This window comes from Monodelphis domestica, chromosome 2 (genome assembly GCF_027887165.1).
Source record: "Monodelphis domestica isolate mMonDom1 chromosome 2, mMonDom1.pri, whole genome shotgun sequence".
NCBI classification, from domain to species: domain Eukaryota; kingdom Metazoa; phylum Chordata; class Mammalia; order Didelphimorphia; family Didelphidae; genus Monodelphis; species Monodelphis domestica.
Genome location: NC_077228.1, coordinates 429,840,096 through 429,856,932, shown reverse-complemented (window position 1 = coordinate 429,856,932; position 16,837 = coordinate 429,840,096). Strand labels below are relative to the sequence as shown.

The following is a 16,837-nucleotide window of genomic DNA, read 5'->3' as shown; positions in this document are numbered from 1 at the left end:
CTCTTTACAGAATCCACAACAGTTTGTATACCAAAATGACCTTTTTTTATGTATGGTTTGACACAAGTAGGTGTAAAAATCTCTTTGTAAGAGTGGTTTCCCAGTGTCTACAACCCATATACCATGTTCTTTCCTAGCTACAAATTTCTCCTTCCATGTTATTATCATCAGGGTAGCTAGAAGAAGTATACCAAGAGTGTATAGAGATAAGCTGTATAGGATGATATGTCAAAAAAAAGATACAAAAAACTAGGGGTAAAAAAGAGGATAATACTAAGAGAGATAGGAAAAGGGACAAAATGGGATAAATATATTTCATAAAGAAGCACATGAGAGGATGAGGGGAGAAGACCAATACAATGGAAGGGTGGAAGAGGTTCGTAACAGGTAATACTTAAATCATATGTGCATTGAAATTGACTCAGAGATGGAAGAACAATCAGATCCATTGTGGCAGAGAATTGTATTGTGCCCTATAGAGAAGTAGAAGGGTAATAAATAGGCTGGTGGGGAAGGGAGAGCAATACAAGGGAGGGAGAGTTGGGGTATTGTTTAAAAGGCACTATAGTAAAAGGGGAATAAATAAGAGAAGAGGGGGTCAGAAAGGGAGCAACATTAGGGAGGGAAAACAGGGGGACTGACAAAAAATGAAAAGTTGGAGATGAAGATAAGAGGGATAAGAGAAAAGTCAGAATCAAAGGAGGAAGTCAAAATGAAAGGGAATACACTATGAATGTGAATAGGATGAACTCACCAATAAAAAGGAAGCAGGTAGCAGAATGGATTAAAAACCAGAACCCTATCATATGTTGTCAAAAGAAGCTCCATTGTTTATTTGCTGGATCTGTGGGTTTGGGCTATTCTGTCCTGAGGAGGCTTCTTCTCTGTTCTGCTGATTAACTGGATTAGGCTGATAGAGATGACCTGTTGTACTAATGAGCCCTGAGGTCAGATCTTCCTCAGCTGCCAACAGAAGTGGAAGGTGAAGGTGAAGGAGTGGAGGCTGAAGGTAGTTACCCTCATTCTCCTCTCTACTCCTCTCTGTCAGCTACCTCCCTGCCAACTGCCAGGTCAGAGTGGTGGCACCAGAGGACTCTGTAGCAGTTGCAGCTTTTACCACCTTTGCCCTGGGATCCCAGTCAGCCAGATTCTTACTGCAGGTCTCAGCTCAGTAGGTGGGAGAGGGGTGTTAGGGATTGAGCTTCTCTGCCCTCTGAAGGCTTTTTATCTACACTGTTGATAGATTGGATTAAGCAGGTTGAGCTGATCCACCCAGCTGGATGTGCCCTGAGGCCAAACCTCCAGAGGCCCATGATGGAGAAGTGCTGGCTGAAGGCTAGGACCAGGCTGCCCTCCTCTCTGCCCCTCTCCTCTAGCTGCCTCCCTACCAGTTGTGGTCAGAGCCCTGAGTCTCGAGTAGCTGTGGTAGCAAGGCACTCCCTCTGGGCTGGAGCCCTTACCCTGAGATCCCAGCAAATACCTAAGTCTCAACACAATAGGTGGAGGAAGGGTCCTGGGACCTTCCTTCTTTCTTTTCCTTAAACCTGAGAATTCAACCTTCTCTGCGTACCTTTTAAGTTCAATAGAGCAGGAGGGACCCTGAGCTTTGTCCTGTTGTTGGATTTGGTTTTGTGTCCCCCTCAAAGCACCTTGTTTTTGATTGGTTTGAAAGGGTTTTCACAGAAGACTTGACTTTTGCTGTTTCTAAACTACTATCTTGACTCTGCCTCTTCTTATGAATTCTAAGAGAGAAGAGAAGCAAGGACTAGACAATTGGGGTGAAGTGACTTGCATAGGATTACAAGCTGAGAAGTGTCTTGAGGCCACATTTGAATCGAAGTCCTCCTGACTCCAAGCCTAGCACTCTGTTTACTGTGGTATGTAGCTGTCCCTTTCCTTGCCTTTTGAATACATTTAAAATGAATACTCAATCATTCTAACCTTCAATTTCTTCTTCTATAAATTGAGGCTAAAATAACCCCTAAAGCACCTTGAAAACCTTATGAAGCTCCAAAATACTACTGAAATTTGGACCAAAGTATAGGTCACTGGACTTAGTGTCCCAAAAAATGAATTCTGATGAAAAGAATGACCACAAAAAAACCAGAAAGACTTATATGAAATGATGCAAAGTAAAGTAAGAAGAACCAGAAGACTGTTGTCTACAGTAACAGCAATAAGGTATGATAATTAACTGTGAATGACAACTATTATCAGCAATGCAAAACTCTGAAAGACTCATGACTAAAAAGGCTACCCATTGCCACAGAAGGAACTGACGGATCCAGAATGCAGATGGAAGTATACCTTTCTTCCATTTATTTCTTCTATGAATTTTCTAGTATAACCAATATGTATCTTGGGTCACAACATGATGAACAGGAAAATGTGTATTATATAATAATATATTGTCAAAGAGGAATTGGGAAAGCATGCAAAAGGAAGAAGCAATGGCTGAGTGGTGACCTGTCAGTCAAAACTTAATTTTCATTTGGAATGTTACTGGGAAACAGTTGAAGGCAAAAGCTAACTGTGGCTGAACTCTGGACCTGTCTTCTGCTGGTTGTCATATACCAGGGAAGGAGGAGCTGATTTATCTCTTGGACTTGGATAATCCCTTTTGGCTTGCTCTGTTTATGATTAGTGACTAAACTGCCAGACCTATCAATCATTCCAAGTAACATCCTCCAACCTGTAGCATAGGGAAATCTCCAACCCTCTTACCTCCATTCTCTATCTTTTCCTGTCATCCCCAAATAAACCCTTACTTTCAATAAAGAAGAGAGAAAGTATTTTCATTTGAGACACCACAAACTCATCCTGAGTGATTTAGTAGGAAGAAGAAGACAAGGGGGAGGGAAACTGAAGAGGCTGAAGAGGGAGGAAATGGGAGGAAGGGAGGTATAGAAGGAGGAGGGTAGACAGAAGAAATAAGATAACTGCTTGATCTGTTAGTTATCATTTACCCATCAAATATACCTCCTCATTATTATCTATTACAATTTGCACAGTCTATATCATATTACCAGTGGAAAGGAGAGAGAGAACATGGATGTCAGAATGTCAGAAAACATCAGGAAAAGATTATTTTTAAATTATATTGACATGTAATTAGGAAAAATATTTTTAAAAAAGAACTGAATTCAAATCTTAGCTTAGACATTAGATGTATGACCTCAGCAAGTCATATAACTTCTCTGTGCCTCAGTATACACATCTGTAAAATGAGGGGTTTCAACGCAGCCTCTAATGATTCAGTAAGTCTCCTTGCTACATGATATTCTGTCTTCCAACTCTACATTTTGAATGACTTTCCCCATGTCTTAAATTTTTTCTTTCTTCATCTCTATCTCCATGTCCTTCCTTCCCTTCCTTCCTTCAATTTACAGCTAAAATCCCCCTTTTGGCAGGCCACTTTCCACCCTAATGCCAGTGCCTTCCTTTCTGTCATTATCACCAATTCATTTTATATATTGGGTGTCTTCTACATTGAGTGTGTGCTCTCAAGGAGCTCCCAGTCCAAATCTGTTTGCATGTTCTCCCCCAACAGATTGAAAGTTCCTCCAGAAAAGGGGCTGTTAGACCCTTAAGAAATACTTGTTGATTTGATTTTATTCCAATGAATCTTGTAACTAAATTGATAAAACTATGATGATGTGAACTCCCTGAGAAGGGGATTTAGACAACTAACTGCAGTTCTCCAACTTGGCTATATTTGAAGCATCAATCAGAATACAAATAAAATTAAAGTAATAATTCAGGCTTGGTTCACTGACTTGCAGAGACAACATTAATCTCCCAAAATCTCTGACCCCTAAATTTATAAGAAATAAAAAAGATTCTCCTTCAAAAGCTTGGGGAACTGTAGTGTTCACTGAGTAAAATCCAATCATTACTTGATGTCTCAAGGTCTCCATTATGAATATCAGTTACAGTGCTATAGCACAGATAAGATTGTGGAATGTGAATTTCAAAACTACTCAACCCTGTTCAAACCATTCTTTAGAGGATGGGATTTGGCTATTTCCTGATCAATAACAATAGAGATACTTGGAATGACAGAATCAGGTCTTGGAAACTACAATCTCCACCCTACTCAAGGTAACAGGATTTAGAAAGGGCTGCAGCAAAGCTCAAGATTTAATTATTTGAAAATAAGACCTTCAACAGACATGTGCAAAGGGGACAGACCTCTGGGCAGTCCTGGGTTAAGCTAGAGCCACCATTGGCACAGGGGAGACACAGGAAGTGAGGTAGAGGACAGCTGAGGAGACTGGGACTTCCTGTGTGGAGGGTGAGTGTGGTTGTTGGAGCCTGGTGCTTGGAGTGGAGGCCCTGAGACTGTTTCTCCATTTTGGTCACATGAGTGATAGAGACTGATCTCTTTTCTTTGCCTCGGCTATCCAAGGCCTTGGGCCTTTGGCCCAGCCTAAGCAGAATGGGTATTTAAGCCCTATTCCCTTCTCTCCCCTCTCTCTCCCCTCTCTCTCTCTCTCTCTCTTTCTCTCTCTCTCACACACACACACACACACCTTTCTTCCTACTGTTGGTAATTAAAAACTCCATAAAAGGTTGATTGCTGACTTGAGTTTTCATTTAGGAATTACATAGCTGAATTCCTTGGCGACCTTAAATTGATATATATCAGTCTTTTAAAATGATTTCCATATCACAGGAATGAGAGAGATGCTGGGATTTCCTGTTGAATTTGTATTGGTAAATGCCCTCAGAGCTTTTAAAGAGTATTTGATTCACCTGCCACTATACTAATAATTCCTGCAACACTCTTCTCTGTCTCTCCTCTCTTCAACTCCCTCCCTTTTTCCTTCTTCCTCTCTATGTCTCCATCTCTATCTCTGTCTGTCTCCTCAACACTTCTCTCTCTCTCTACCCGTACACTCTTCCTCCTCCTTCCTCATACCTCTTTCTGCTACTTGACTGGTCTTGTTAATTTTCCCCTTTACTGTTTTATTAGCATAGATTTAAGGTGCCAGAAGGGATCTCAGAGATCATCTATTTCAACTTCCTCATTTTACAGATGAGGAAACTGAGAGAATAACTGACTTGCCCAAGATTATACATGAATATAGCCAGGTTTTCTGATTCCAAATTCAGAATATATGTTCATTCCTCATAACCACTTTCTACCTCCTATTCTCATTCAACATTTCTGATATCCATTGTCTCAGTCTTTATTTTTCTTCTTTCCACATTGCCCTGTTCATCTTTGTGTTGCCATGCAGAGGCCTGGATTTTCTGGCCATTGACAATTAATAAGAGCTATATTGGCTTCTGGCCAACAAACTTGCTGATAATATCACATCTGTAAAATCCATGTCTTTAGCTCTTCTCAGTGGAGCCACACTCTGAGGCTTCTTTGTTAATAATAACAGCTAGCATTTACATCGTGTTTTATAGTTTGCAGAAATTTGGAACCATGCCTAAAGGGCCATAAAACTATGCACACCCTTTGACCCAGAAATACCACGACAGAAGCTATATCCCAAAGAGATCAAGGATAGGGGGAAAGGACCTACTTGTTTAAAAATATTTTTAGCTGATCTTTTCATAGAAAAATTTATAAACTGAGGAAGTGTCCATTAGTTGGGGAATGGCTGAACAAGCTGTGGTATATGGTTGTAATGAAAAACTACAGCACTATAAGAAATGGTGAACAGGATGAGTTCGGAAAAAAATTGGAAACACTTACATGAACTGATACAAAGTGAAGTGAGCAGAACCAGGAGGACAGTGTATATAGTAACAGAAATATTGTATGATGATCAACTGTGAAGGAGTCAACTATTATCAACAAATTAGGGATCCAAGGTAACCTAAGGAGTTCATGATAAAAAATAAAAATACTACCCACACCAAGAAGGAACTGTTGGGATCTGATTGCAGATCAAAGCATGCCATCCTTCACTTTATTTCCTTCATGAATTTTTTGTATTGTTTATGTGGTATGTGTCTTCAATCATGATATGGGGAATATGCAAATACATATTTCATGAAAGCACTGGTATAATATATATCAGATGATTTACCACCTCTGGAAGGGGGAAAGGGAAAAGGGAGAGAATTTTAATCTCAAAATGTCAAAAAACAATTGTCGAAAAATATTTATACATGTAATTGAAATAAAATTTAACTTAAAATTTTTAAATTAAAATTTATAAAGAATTTTACAAATATCTTATCTGATCCTCACAGCAATCCTGGGAGATAGGTATTATTATTTTCCCATTTTTACAAATAAGGAAGCTGAGACAAAAAGTAGGCTAAGTGAGTTGGCTAGTGTCAAACAGCCAGTAAGTGTGTGAGATTGGATTTGAACTCCAGTTTTACTGACACTAGGTGTAGTGTTAAATTTACTGTATCAATTAGATGCCTTTGTTGATATCTGAATTTATTACTAGACATATCCAGACCTAATGTCCACCATCAAAGGTTCAGTAGGTGAGCAGAGCTGGGGTAAGGTAGGAGGAGAAAGAGATGGTACTTGCTTAAAAGAGTGGACCAAAAATTAACTAATATAAACGAAATTCACAGTAATGAAATAAGAAGTAACCTAGACTCACTCCCACCTTCACCTCCCGCTTACCACCTCAAATCAACAAAAGTGGTATCCAGTGGTTTCAATTAAAAGGATAAGAATGAGAAGAGAAATGAAACTAGGTATCACACCATAATTCTTAGTGAAAAAAGGATAGAAGACCACCTCAGCAGTCTGCCAATTTCTACTCATACTCTTCTCATACTGCTCACTGCCTCAGTAGTAGTCTAGTGTTTGAAGCACTGCATCCTTCCTGGCTGTTACAAGTTTAAGTTTGAACTTTTAGAATTAACCCATTAGAGAATACATCCCATAATTTGTTTTCTTTGTAAAACTATATATTTTATATATATGCATATATATACATACATTATATATATAGTCATTTTTAAAAGAGTATGTAGGCTTCATCAGATTGCCAAAGGGGTCCAAGACCCCAAAAGGGTCAAGAAAATTGAGATCCCTGAAGCCACCCAGCCCAGGGGATTAAGGGGAAAAAATTAAGTTATAGTGGATATAACAAAGAAAAGCCAACATTTATATGTAGGGATGAGGGTTACAAGAATTTGACCAATTTTGTGCTTGGAGAATGAAAAACTGGAAATCCAAGATGTTTAAAGAGAAGTAGTGAAGGGTCAAGATCAGATTATGGTGAAAAAGAATATTGAGAGCCAGACATTAATTTATTGGAAAAGATGGATAGTAAACTGAATTCTCATATATGACAACAATAATGCTCTCTATCAGATGGAATGGATTAATGACCAAGGGCAAAGGGAAAGTTTGATTGTCAACCAACTCCTCCCCCTATTGCTGAGTCTGAGGGTGTGAGAGAACCAGGTGAGAATGCTAAAAAATTTGACATCTTTGGGAGAATGCAACAGAAGGCACAAGGAATGAGAGAGAAAGATCTAGAATGAAGGGGCATTTTTTAACAGTAAGAAAAGTTGCAGAGGTCAGAGGCATAAGGCATGAAGTGTCAGAATGACAACAGGGATGTGCTGGTAAATGTTTAACTACAAGTTTTCCAAAACTCATGACACACTTTTAAGTTTAATTTATATAATTAACATTTTCTCCCAAATTGCCTTAAATGTAGACAATCAACAAAACAATAAAGTAATTTGTAGCCCATTTATGAGGCATACAAATGTTATATTGGTCAGTATGAGCTGGTTCTGGTACACACCAAATGGTAATCTCCAGATATTAGCACCTGAACAAAGTCCAAGCTGCCCTACCATAGTTACTGCTCCGGTTCTAGATATTTAAAGAAATGAGATAATTAAATTATTTTATGATATTTCATTGTGTCACTGAACAGTGAGAAGAGGCGATTTCTCTTCCTTTATATTCCTCTAATTTTTATTTCTTTCTTAGACCTCTGCCATTGTTTTAGAGGGTGAATTATGCATCCCCCACCTGTAACCTTAGATACTTACTAGCCTTGTTTTAGTATGTTGGTGTGGGGGGATGAATGAAAAGGTCATGGGAAAAAAGAAATCTGGGCTATGTAATTTCCTATTAAAAGCATCTAAAGCAGCTAGAGTCGGAAAGAGACAGAGTCTTGCAGATCATGCATTTCAACTCTATGAATGGCCTTTTATATTAAACAAGAGAAATGTCTGTGTGCTTGTTACTCTAAGGGGTTTCCAAACTTGGTGTAGCAATGCTTGACTTCTTTATTTCTTAAAAATGGCCATGCATCCCCCACTTTTTAGAAAACAATCTATGCAAATAACTTTCTTGGCTTATTTATTCAAGCAAAATTGAAAACCATTATAATTTTTTAAAACAAATTGTAAAATACACTATTTTTTTTCTTGGACTAGGTTTGTGATTTTATTAACATCAGGAACTTCTGCCTTGATGAGAAAAACCCCTCTATTGGTACAGGTCAGCAGCTGCTCTACAAGGTATACTCTTAGTTGGGGGGGAGGGGGCTAGGAGGTTAGGTGACTTGCACATCACCTGTGTGGGAGGCAAATCTTCTTTCAGATCTTCTTGACTCCTCACCTGGTTCTTTAGAAGCACCACATGGGGTAGCTAGGTGGCTCAGTAGATAGAGAGGAAGCTTGGAGACAAAAGGATCTGAGTTCAAATCAGGCTTCAGACACTTCCTAGCTGTGTGACCTTGGGCAAACAACTTAACCTCAATTGCTATGCCCTTATGTTCTTTTGGCTTGGAACCAATAGTACTAATTCTAAAATAGAAGGTATTTTTTTTTTACTTTTTATTTATTCCAGTAACAAATTTACACAAAGTTTTGCAAAGTTACATGACTGATGTTGTTTCCTCTCCCTCCTCCTGGAGTGGACAAGCAATTCCACTGGGTTTTACATGTATCATCACTCTAAACCTAGTTCCACTTGATTATTTTTGCAATAGAACAGACTTTTATTTATTTTTTAAGTTTATATATTTAATTAATTTAGAAGATTTTTCCATGGTTACATGATTCATGCTTTTTCCCTCTCCTCACACTCCCTCCAATAGACAATGAACGATTCCACTGGGTTTTACACGTGTCCTTGATCAAGTCCTATTTCCATATTATTAATATTTGTACTAGGGTCATCATTTAGAGTCTGCATCCCCAATCATATCTCATCAACCCATGTGATCAAGCAGTTGTTGTTTTTTTCTGTTTCTACTCCCACAGTTCTTTTAAAACAAAAACCCAAATCACATACAAAACATATACATATACAAAACACATACTATAATACATATATTTAAAAAATAAAAAGCACTACACACTTTTCTCACCACCTCTGATATCCTCTTGTTCAAACTTCTCATTTCAAGGTTTAAAAAACTGGGGACAGGGGCAGCTGGGTGGCTCAGTGGATTGAGAGCCAGGCCTAGAGATGGGAGGTCCTAGGTTCAAATCTGGCCTCAGACACATCCCAGCTGTGTGACCCTGGGCAAGTCACTTAACCCCCATTGCCTAGCCCTTACCACTCTTCTGCCTTGGAGCCAATACACAGTATTGGCTCCAAGACAGAAGGTAAGGGTTTAAAAAAAAAAAAACTGGGGACAAGATTGGGGAATTGGCCAAGGTCCCATAGGGAGTAAGTAAATGGGAAAATCATCATTTGAATCTTAATTATTAATATTTTCTTCCTCTTAGTCTGGGTCTAAGATTTTATTCAAAGATTCTGATGCCAGCTCCAGTGTCCTTCCTACTGTACCAATTTACCTTGCAAAGGTGATAGGAAAGGCATAAATGTAGTTTAAACCTATTTCTACATCTCTAGGATAACTGAAACTAAGACTAAGAGTTTGAGTAGAACTTGGCTTTTCAGAACCTATAGTCAAGAGCAATTTTTTTTCATGTTTCAGACACTTTAATGATGCTATTATTTGGAACAGGTAGACTGGATCAGTTTAATCACAGAAATCACAGTAATGCCTAGCACCTGATGCAAACAGATACTTCTTGGAGAAGAGAATTCATAGATAACCATTTTATGTGTGAGATTATATATTAATATAGGCCATTCTTGCTGAAAAAATATTTAATCCTTGTGAAACTATTTTCTTATAGGTTCAAGACTGATTAAATATTAATTTTAATTTACTTGCATGATTTTACTTTACATAATTATTTATGGTACATAATGACTTTGCTCAAACAAAATAGTTCTTAGTATTAAAAAATAAGGTTAAACAACATTGTCCATTCATCTGGAGAGAACAATGAAGTCAGAGAGTATGCCTCCAACAATACTGTTAATAACTGCCAAAAGAGTAGAGAGTGAAATTGTCATTAATGAAGTTCCATAGGAGTGGGGCAGGGGGAGGCCCCACAGACACAGAAAGAGATAGAGACAGTGAGACAGAAATAGAAAAAAGAGACATACAGAGAGAAAGGTAGAGATAGAAGTCATGAGAGACAAAAGAGACACCTAAAGAGAGACAGAGAGAGAAATGGAGAAAGAGAACAAGGAAACAATGAGAGAGAGAAGAGGAGGGGGGAAAGACAGAGACTGAGAGAGGGAGAGAGAGATAAGAGAGCGAGATACTAGAGAGAGATAAAAGAGATATAGGGGAGATAGAAAAGGATAAGAAAGATAAGAGATAAGATAGACAAGAGCCACGAGAGTTATGAGATAAGAGAGATAAGAGAAAGAGATAAGAGAAAGAGGGATAAGAAAGATAAGAGAGAGGAGAGAGAAAAAGAGATAAGAAAGAGAGGTGAGAGATGAAGATAGAGATAAGAGAGAGATGAAAGAGAGAGAGAGAGAGAGAATTCCTTACAGAACTAGCAACTGCCTTTCATTAAATGTTATAATTCTTTTGGTAGCTAAAATATAGCCTGCACAATATAGGTACTTAGAAGTACTGGATCGTATTTGAATGTTTCTGAATCCTGTTTTAGATTCAGACTTCTGCCAGTACTGTATTTTTGTCTCTATGCAAAGGGACATAAATTGAGCTGGAGTGACCTTAGAGATCATCTAATTCAATGCCCTCATTTTTACAGATGAAGAAAAAGAAGTTCATTTAGTTAAGAGATTTCTTCAAAGTTCTCAAGTGCCAGAGCTGCTATTTTATTACAGGTCTTCTGATTCTATATCTGGACCTCTTTTCTTTCTTTTTTTTAAACCCTTACCTTCCATATTAGATTCAATACTGTGGTGTATGTTTCCAAAGCACAAAAGCAGTAAGGGCTTGAAAATGGAAGTCAAGTGATTTGTCCAGGGTCTCACAGTAAAGAAATGTCTGAGACCAGATTTCAACCTAGGACCTCCTCAATCTACTCTTGGCTCTCAATTCACTGAGTCACTTAGTTGATCTGCCCTTTTTCCCTGAAATGGACTTTCCTTATACCTCAGCCTTCCTTCAATACCTGGGATTTCCAAGACTTCTTATTTTGTCTCCTCTAATGAAAAATTTAAATGGAGGAAAACTGTCTTCTTTATTAATGTCTTTAAAAAACCATTTTATTGCAAATATAAATAACATAGAATAATCCAGTGAAATTACTTGTCAACTCCAGGAGGGGGCAGGAAAACTCATGAATCATGGAACCATGGAAAAATATTCTAAATAAATAATTTTTTTTAAGTTTTTACTCTAATAATTTTTTGCAAGAATGATAGAAACAAACTGCAAATGGTATTTAAGGACAAACTGGAATTTTTCCTTTATGATTCTACTGTAACAAAGCATCTCTTTGACTTCAGCTCTAGAGTTATGGGCCAGTTTGATAACAAAAGTTCTTCTCAGAGCTGTTGTGATCTTTATCATCTGCCTGGACCATGTAATCTAAATAAAGATGCAGTCTTAGTTTCTCAGAATAATAGAACATCACCATCAAGAGGGACCTTAATGGTCACTCAGCCCAGCCAACACCTGACCAAGAATCCCTTCAATAATTTTCCCAACATGTAATCATCCAGACTTTGCTTCTATATATACAGTGGTGGGCCTGCCTGCCTCAAGTCTCTCCCTATCCCAACATAGCCTTCATTCAACTTCTAAAGTAATTTTCCTAAAGTTTAGGTCAGGTCATGTCACTCTTCTGCTCAATAAACTCCAGTGGCTCCCTATCACCTCCAGGATCAATGCTCTGTTTGGCACCAAAATCGATGCATCACCCAGCCCTATCCTACTTCTCCAATCTTCTTATACTTTACTCACACACAACCACATACTCTTCAAACCAGTTATACTGGCCTTCAGGCTGTTCCACAAACAAAACATTCCATCTCTTGACTCTGGACACTTTTTCTGGCTATTCCCCCAAGCCTGAAAATTTTCTCTTAACTCTACCTACTGACTTCCCTGGCTTCCTTTCAGTCTCAACTAATATCACATCTTTTATAGGAAGCTTTTCCCAAACTCTATTAATTCTAGTATTTTCCATCTGTTAATTATTTCATACATATCCTGTGTATGGCTTGCTTTGTATATATTTGTTTTCATGCAGCCTTCCAAGATCCTGGAGGGTAGGGATTGTCTTTTGCCTCTAGTTGTATCCCTAGTGCCTAGCATATAGTAGGTGCTTCATAATTGTTTATCAGTTGACTGACTGACATACCAGCTGTGTGACCCTGGGCAAATTACTTAATCTCAATCTGCCTTAGTTTCCTCATCTGAAAAATGGGGGAGGGGATAATAATTACACCTATATTCCAAGGTTCCTGTGAGAATTATGTAAGTAGTATTTGAAAAGTGCTTTGCAAATCCTAAAATGCTATATAAATTTCATTTTTGTGGTTATTATTGCTATTTCCACCATTGTTTTTTCACAGCTGTTATTGTTAGGAAGTTATGCTCTATGATTCTATGGACAAAGTATCCAAGGAGAGAAACTTCTGGGGATTAAAAGTTAATTAATATTATGTCAGAAGAGTTTGAGCTAGAGTGGTCAGAGAAAGAACTTCAATTGTAGCCTCTTGAGCTACAACAGAAAAGTCTAGAATTTAAACTTATTCTACTGGAACAATGCTGATCAGGCATTTCAATGAGACCTCTCAAGTGAATCTGAGTCCTGATAAAGTTGGCATCTTTCCAGGATATCCTAACCAGTGTATGACTGCTGTGCAAATATACTGTTTTAGAGATATCTTGACCAATGCCATTTTACAATTATATCATAAGTAAATCTGAACCAACTCTTACCATAAAGGCTTAAAACCCTGCTGTAGCCATGGTCCACTAATCACTCATTCATATAATTTCTAATATTTTACCTGAGGACTACAGTCCACATTCCCTCTATAACCTTGTTTCACCTATCTTTAAATTGTACAAGATGGAATCTGCTCTTGCAAACTACCTACATAATAAGGTTTAGTACCTTTTTTAAGCAATAATCATTGGTTGCCCCAAATATATGCAAAAAAAAAAAAGCAGGAATGCTATTTTTATAGAGAGCACAAATTTTCTTTGTGCTATATTTGGATTTCTTTCCCCATCTGTATCTCTGAGGTCAAAGGAAGGAAGAAAAACTTCTTAAGCATGCTAGTAGAAGTAGAAGATAGAGAGAATAAATGGAGCAAAGAATTTACACAGATATTAGTGCTATTGCTCCCCACCTCCCCCCGGCAAAAATTCTACCTTTTTCAGACCAAGTTCCACTTTAGTATGATTCGATTCAATAATATTTATGAAGCACCTACTGTGTGCTAAGTGCCAGGGATGTAAAAAAGGGGGCAAAAGATGATCCCTTGTCCTCAAGGAGCTTACGATAGAATGTCATACTTATATAGATAGTTTTCAATTTCTACAATTCTTTTTTTTTTTGTTTTGGTCATTGTTTGTCTTTCATTTTGAAAAAGACCAGTGACATCATAGGGGTGATACCTTCACTTACATATGAATTTTATTTAAATAAGGCAGAGTTGAACAAAGTCATCAGCCTCATTCTCATTTCTAGAATCATCCAAGTCCAGGGGCAGGGTAAAAGGCAGAATGAATGCTGTGGATGATCTTGGTATCTTTGATGTCTGACCAAGCTCTAAATGCTAGAGAGCAAGTACTTCAGCCACTTTCATGGCTATTGGAACACATTATTTTCATCTTCCCATTTCCATGGGAGACATCTTCAGACACATGGGATAGATTTTCCCCTAACTCACTGATGGATTTAAGACCTGTCAGTTACCCTCAGTCTGTCTACAGAAATGATTTTACCTGTGTGTGGCCATTACCTACACTACTGCTTCTTGGAGTCACAGGGGAGAGTTAGGTAAAAATGGACATCAAACCTGGATAAGCAGCCTTGGAAAGCAAGCACTCACACCAGAGGTTTCAACACACCATAGATTTTGGTAATTGACCTATGAAGTCATTTGGTTCTCAGAAGCAACCAAGAAGGAAAAGAGTAGTCATAGAATACTAAAGCAAGAAGGGACTTTAGAAATTATCTAGTCCAGTAATTCTCATACTTTTTGGTTACAAGACCCTTTTACACGCTTAAGAATTATTGAAGACCTATCCCTAGCTTTTATGTCAGTTAAAGTTATCAATATTTACCCTATTAGAAATGAAAAGTTCTGTATTACTACAAAAATTGTTTGACATCACAGACCCTTTGCCCAACCCCCCTTTATGAAGAATCTGATGTCCAGAGAGATTAAGTGATTTGCCCAACGTCACATGAGTAGACAGAACCAGAGCCAGGAATCAAATCCAGAGTATCTGTCTCTTGTACCCATATTAATGCTCTTTCCACTAAATCATGCTGACTATGCCAAGGTGGACTTTTGAACACTATAAGGTGAACCTATGGCACAAATATCAAAGAGGATATGCAGAGCCTCATTGTGGGCACAAGCCAGAGTACATAACTATAAAGGCAGAGGAACTCCAACAGAGCTGCTCCCTTCCCCCTCCCCATCCCTCCTCACTTCACCCACCCTTCTGCCCAGCAGCCCAATGGGAGCACTTTCTTCCTCCCTTGTGTGGGGTAAGCTTCCCCTCCCCATGTAGTACTACTGGGGGGGGGGGCGGGGAGGGAGACGGTGTCTAAAAGGTTTACCATCACTGCTATAAGCCATTTTGTTGATTGTGTTATTCTCACAATTAAATACTTCCAAAGTTTCATTGGTGGGAGGATTCCCTCCATCAATGTGCATCTTAACCTCTTTAAGATTTGGTGGGTGAAGTTTTTCATCATTAAACCCCATCCCCAAAGTAATAATTTCTCTCTACTCTACACTATAAACATAAAGTGATGAAATTGAAGTGTACTAAGTGTTCTTCACTGGGAACATTCAATCTTTTTCCTCCTTGCCTTTGGATAGAGTATCCCTCTCTCTCCACCTCGTCGAACCCCCTGCCTTCAAGTGTCATCTTTTATTAGAAGCCTGTCCTCATGTGGGAGTCCTAAGTATCTTCCCAGCCCCAATTACTTTGCATTGATTTTGCAAATATTTTACTACTAGTCGGCCTCCCCCACCTCCTTACAATATAAACTCTTTGAGATCAGGATCTTATTTTTTTCATTGTATTCCTGTTGCTTAATAAATGGTTGCTGAATTGAATTAAGTTGAATGCTAGAACTTAAAGCTGTTTTCAAAAAACATTGAGATGAGAGGATGAAAATGAAGCATAATGCTTGATAAAATTAAAAAAAAAAACTTCCAGCACTTAATTCTCAGGCCGATTTTGTTTGGTTTGTTCCGGGTTTTGTTGTTTTTAAATAGGAGGTTACAAAGAAGAAAAATTGGGCAGCCGGTTTCTGCTCTATTTAAAAGTTTAAGATGTGGAAACAAACAATTAGCCAGAAAAAGTGTTCTTGAGAGAGAGAGAATGTAAATCCCGTCCTACTTCTTTGTAACCTTCAAAGAAAAGTTAATAACCAGAAGTAGTAACAGCCGACCAGAGTTCCCATGGGAACAACTGTAATTGGAAAATTGGAAAGCACCGTGTAAGAGAGCTGCGCAGCAGCCCCCTCGAAAATGCTGAGATACCGTTATGCGAGATGAGCATCGGCTCCCGGAACCTCCTGGTCATCAGAACACAATCCTGTGGGCAGGCCCTGGGAGATGGTGTGACCTAGGCGGCAGAGAACTGGTCCAGTTTTCAATTGCGTCTGTGGAATGCCAGAAGCCCAGCCAAGGCGCTCCCAAGGCGAGATCCTCCCATATCTTTCCACTCACAGCACCGTTCTCATTTTCACAATTCCTCTTCCAACCAATCACCAGGCTTGTCTCATTAGCTTTGTTTTAGTCTCGGTCCTTTTTCTTTATTGTTTGCATCTTATTGGCCACAGAGGTTGCTGCATTCACCTGGAAACCAGCGAGCCCCAGGGTGCCATTGTTAATTCTAAGAATGGCAATTGCGGCACCTTTGGCTCGGTGCCTACCTTCTGAGGAAATGGAAGATCTGCGCATATAGGGAAACATTTTCAAAATGAAAAAGCGGAGATATACTGTAATAAATTTGCTTCCTCCTCTGCCAAGAAGCAGAATTTAGAATAAAATAAACAAATAACAACAAACAGCTGCAGGGTGAGAGTTTCTATTCTCTAATTACATTTCCTGTTAATATCTCGGGGACTCTGGAGAGCTCAGCTAGGGAGTAAGGAGAGATTGGAGTTCCGCTGTAAAAGACAATGATTTTCTCAAGACCACAGTAAGGTAGTAACAAAGCCATCCATCACGAGTTCCTAACCTTTTTTGTGTTGTGTACCTTCTGAGGGTCTGGGAAGTCTATAGAGACCCCAGAGTGATGGTTTTATATACATAAGATAAAATACAAAGAATTGCAAAGGAAACCAATTTCACTGAAATATAATTTTATGTATGTTATTCACAGACCTC

At 38.6% G+C, this 16,837-nt stretch overlaps 1 protein-coding gene across 1 annotated transcript in view; it reads right to left on the bottom strand.

Annotated features, from left to right (window-relative positions):
- Positions 1-16,130, bottom strand: part of IYD (iodotyrosine deiodinase) — a 74,623-nt gene extending 58,493 nt beyond the window's left edge. Inside the window, exon 1 of the mRNA XM_007484714.3 lies at positions 15,986-16,130. Within this exon, the coding sequence (XP_007484776.1) occupies positions 15,986-16,028 (43 nt within the window). The 5' untranslated portion in view covers positions 16,029-16,130. The remainder of the gene's footprint in view (positions 1-15,985) is intronic.
- Positions 16,131-16,837: the final 707 nt, after the last annotated feature.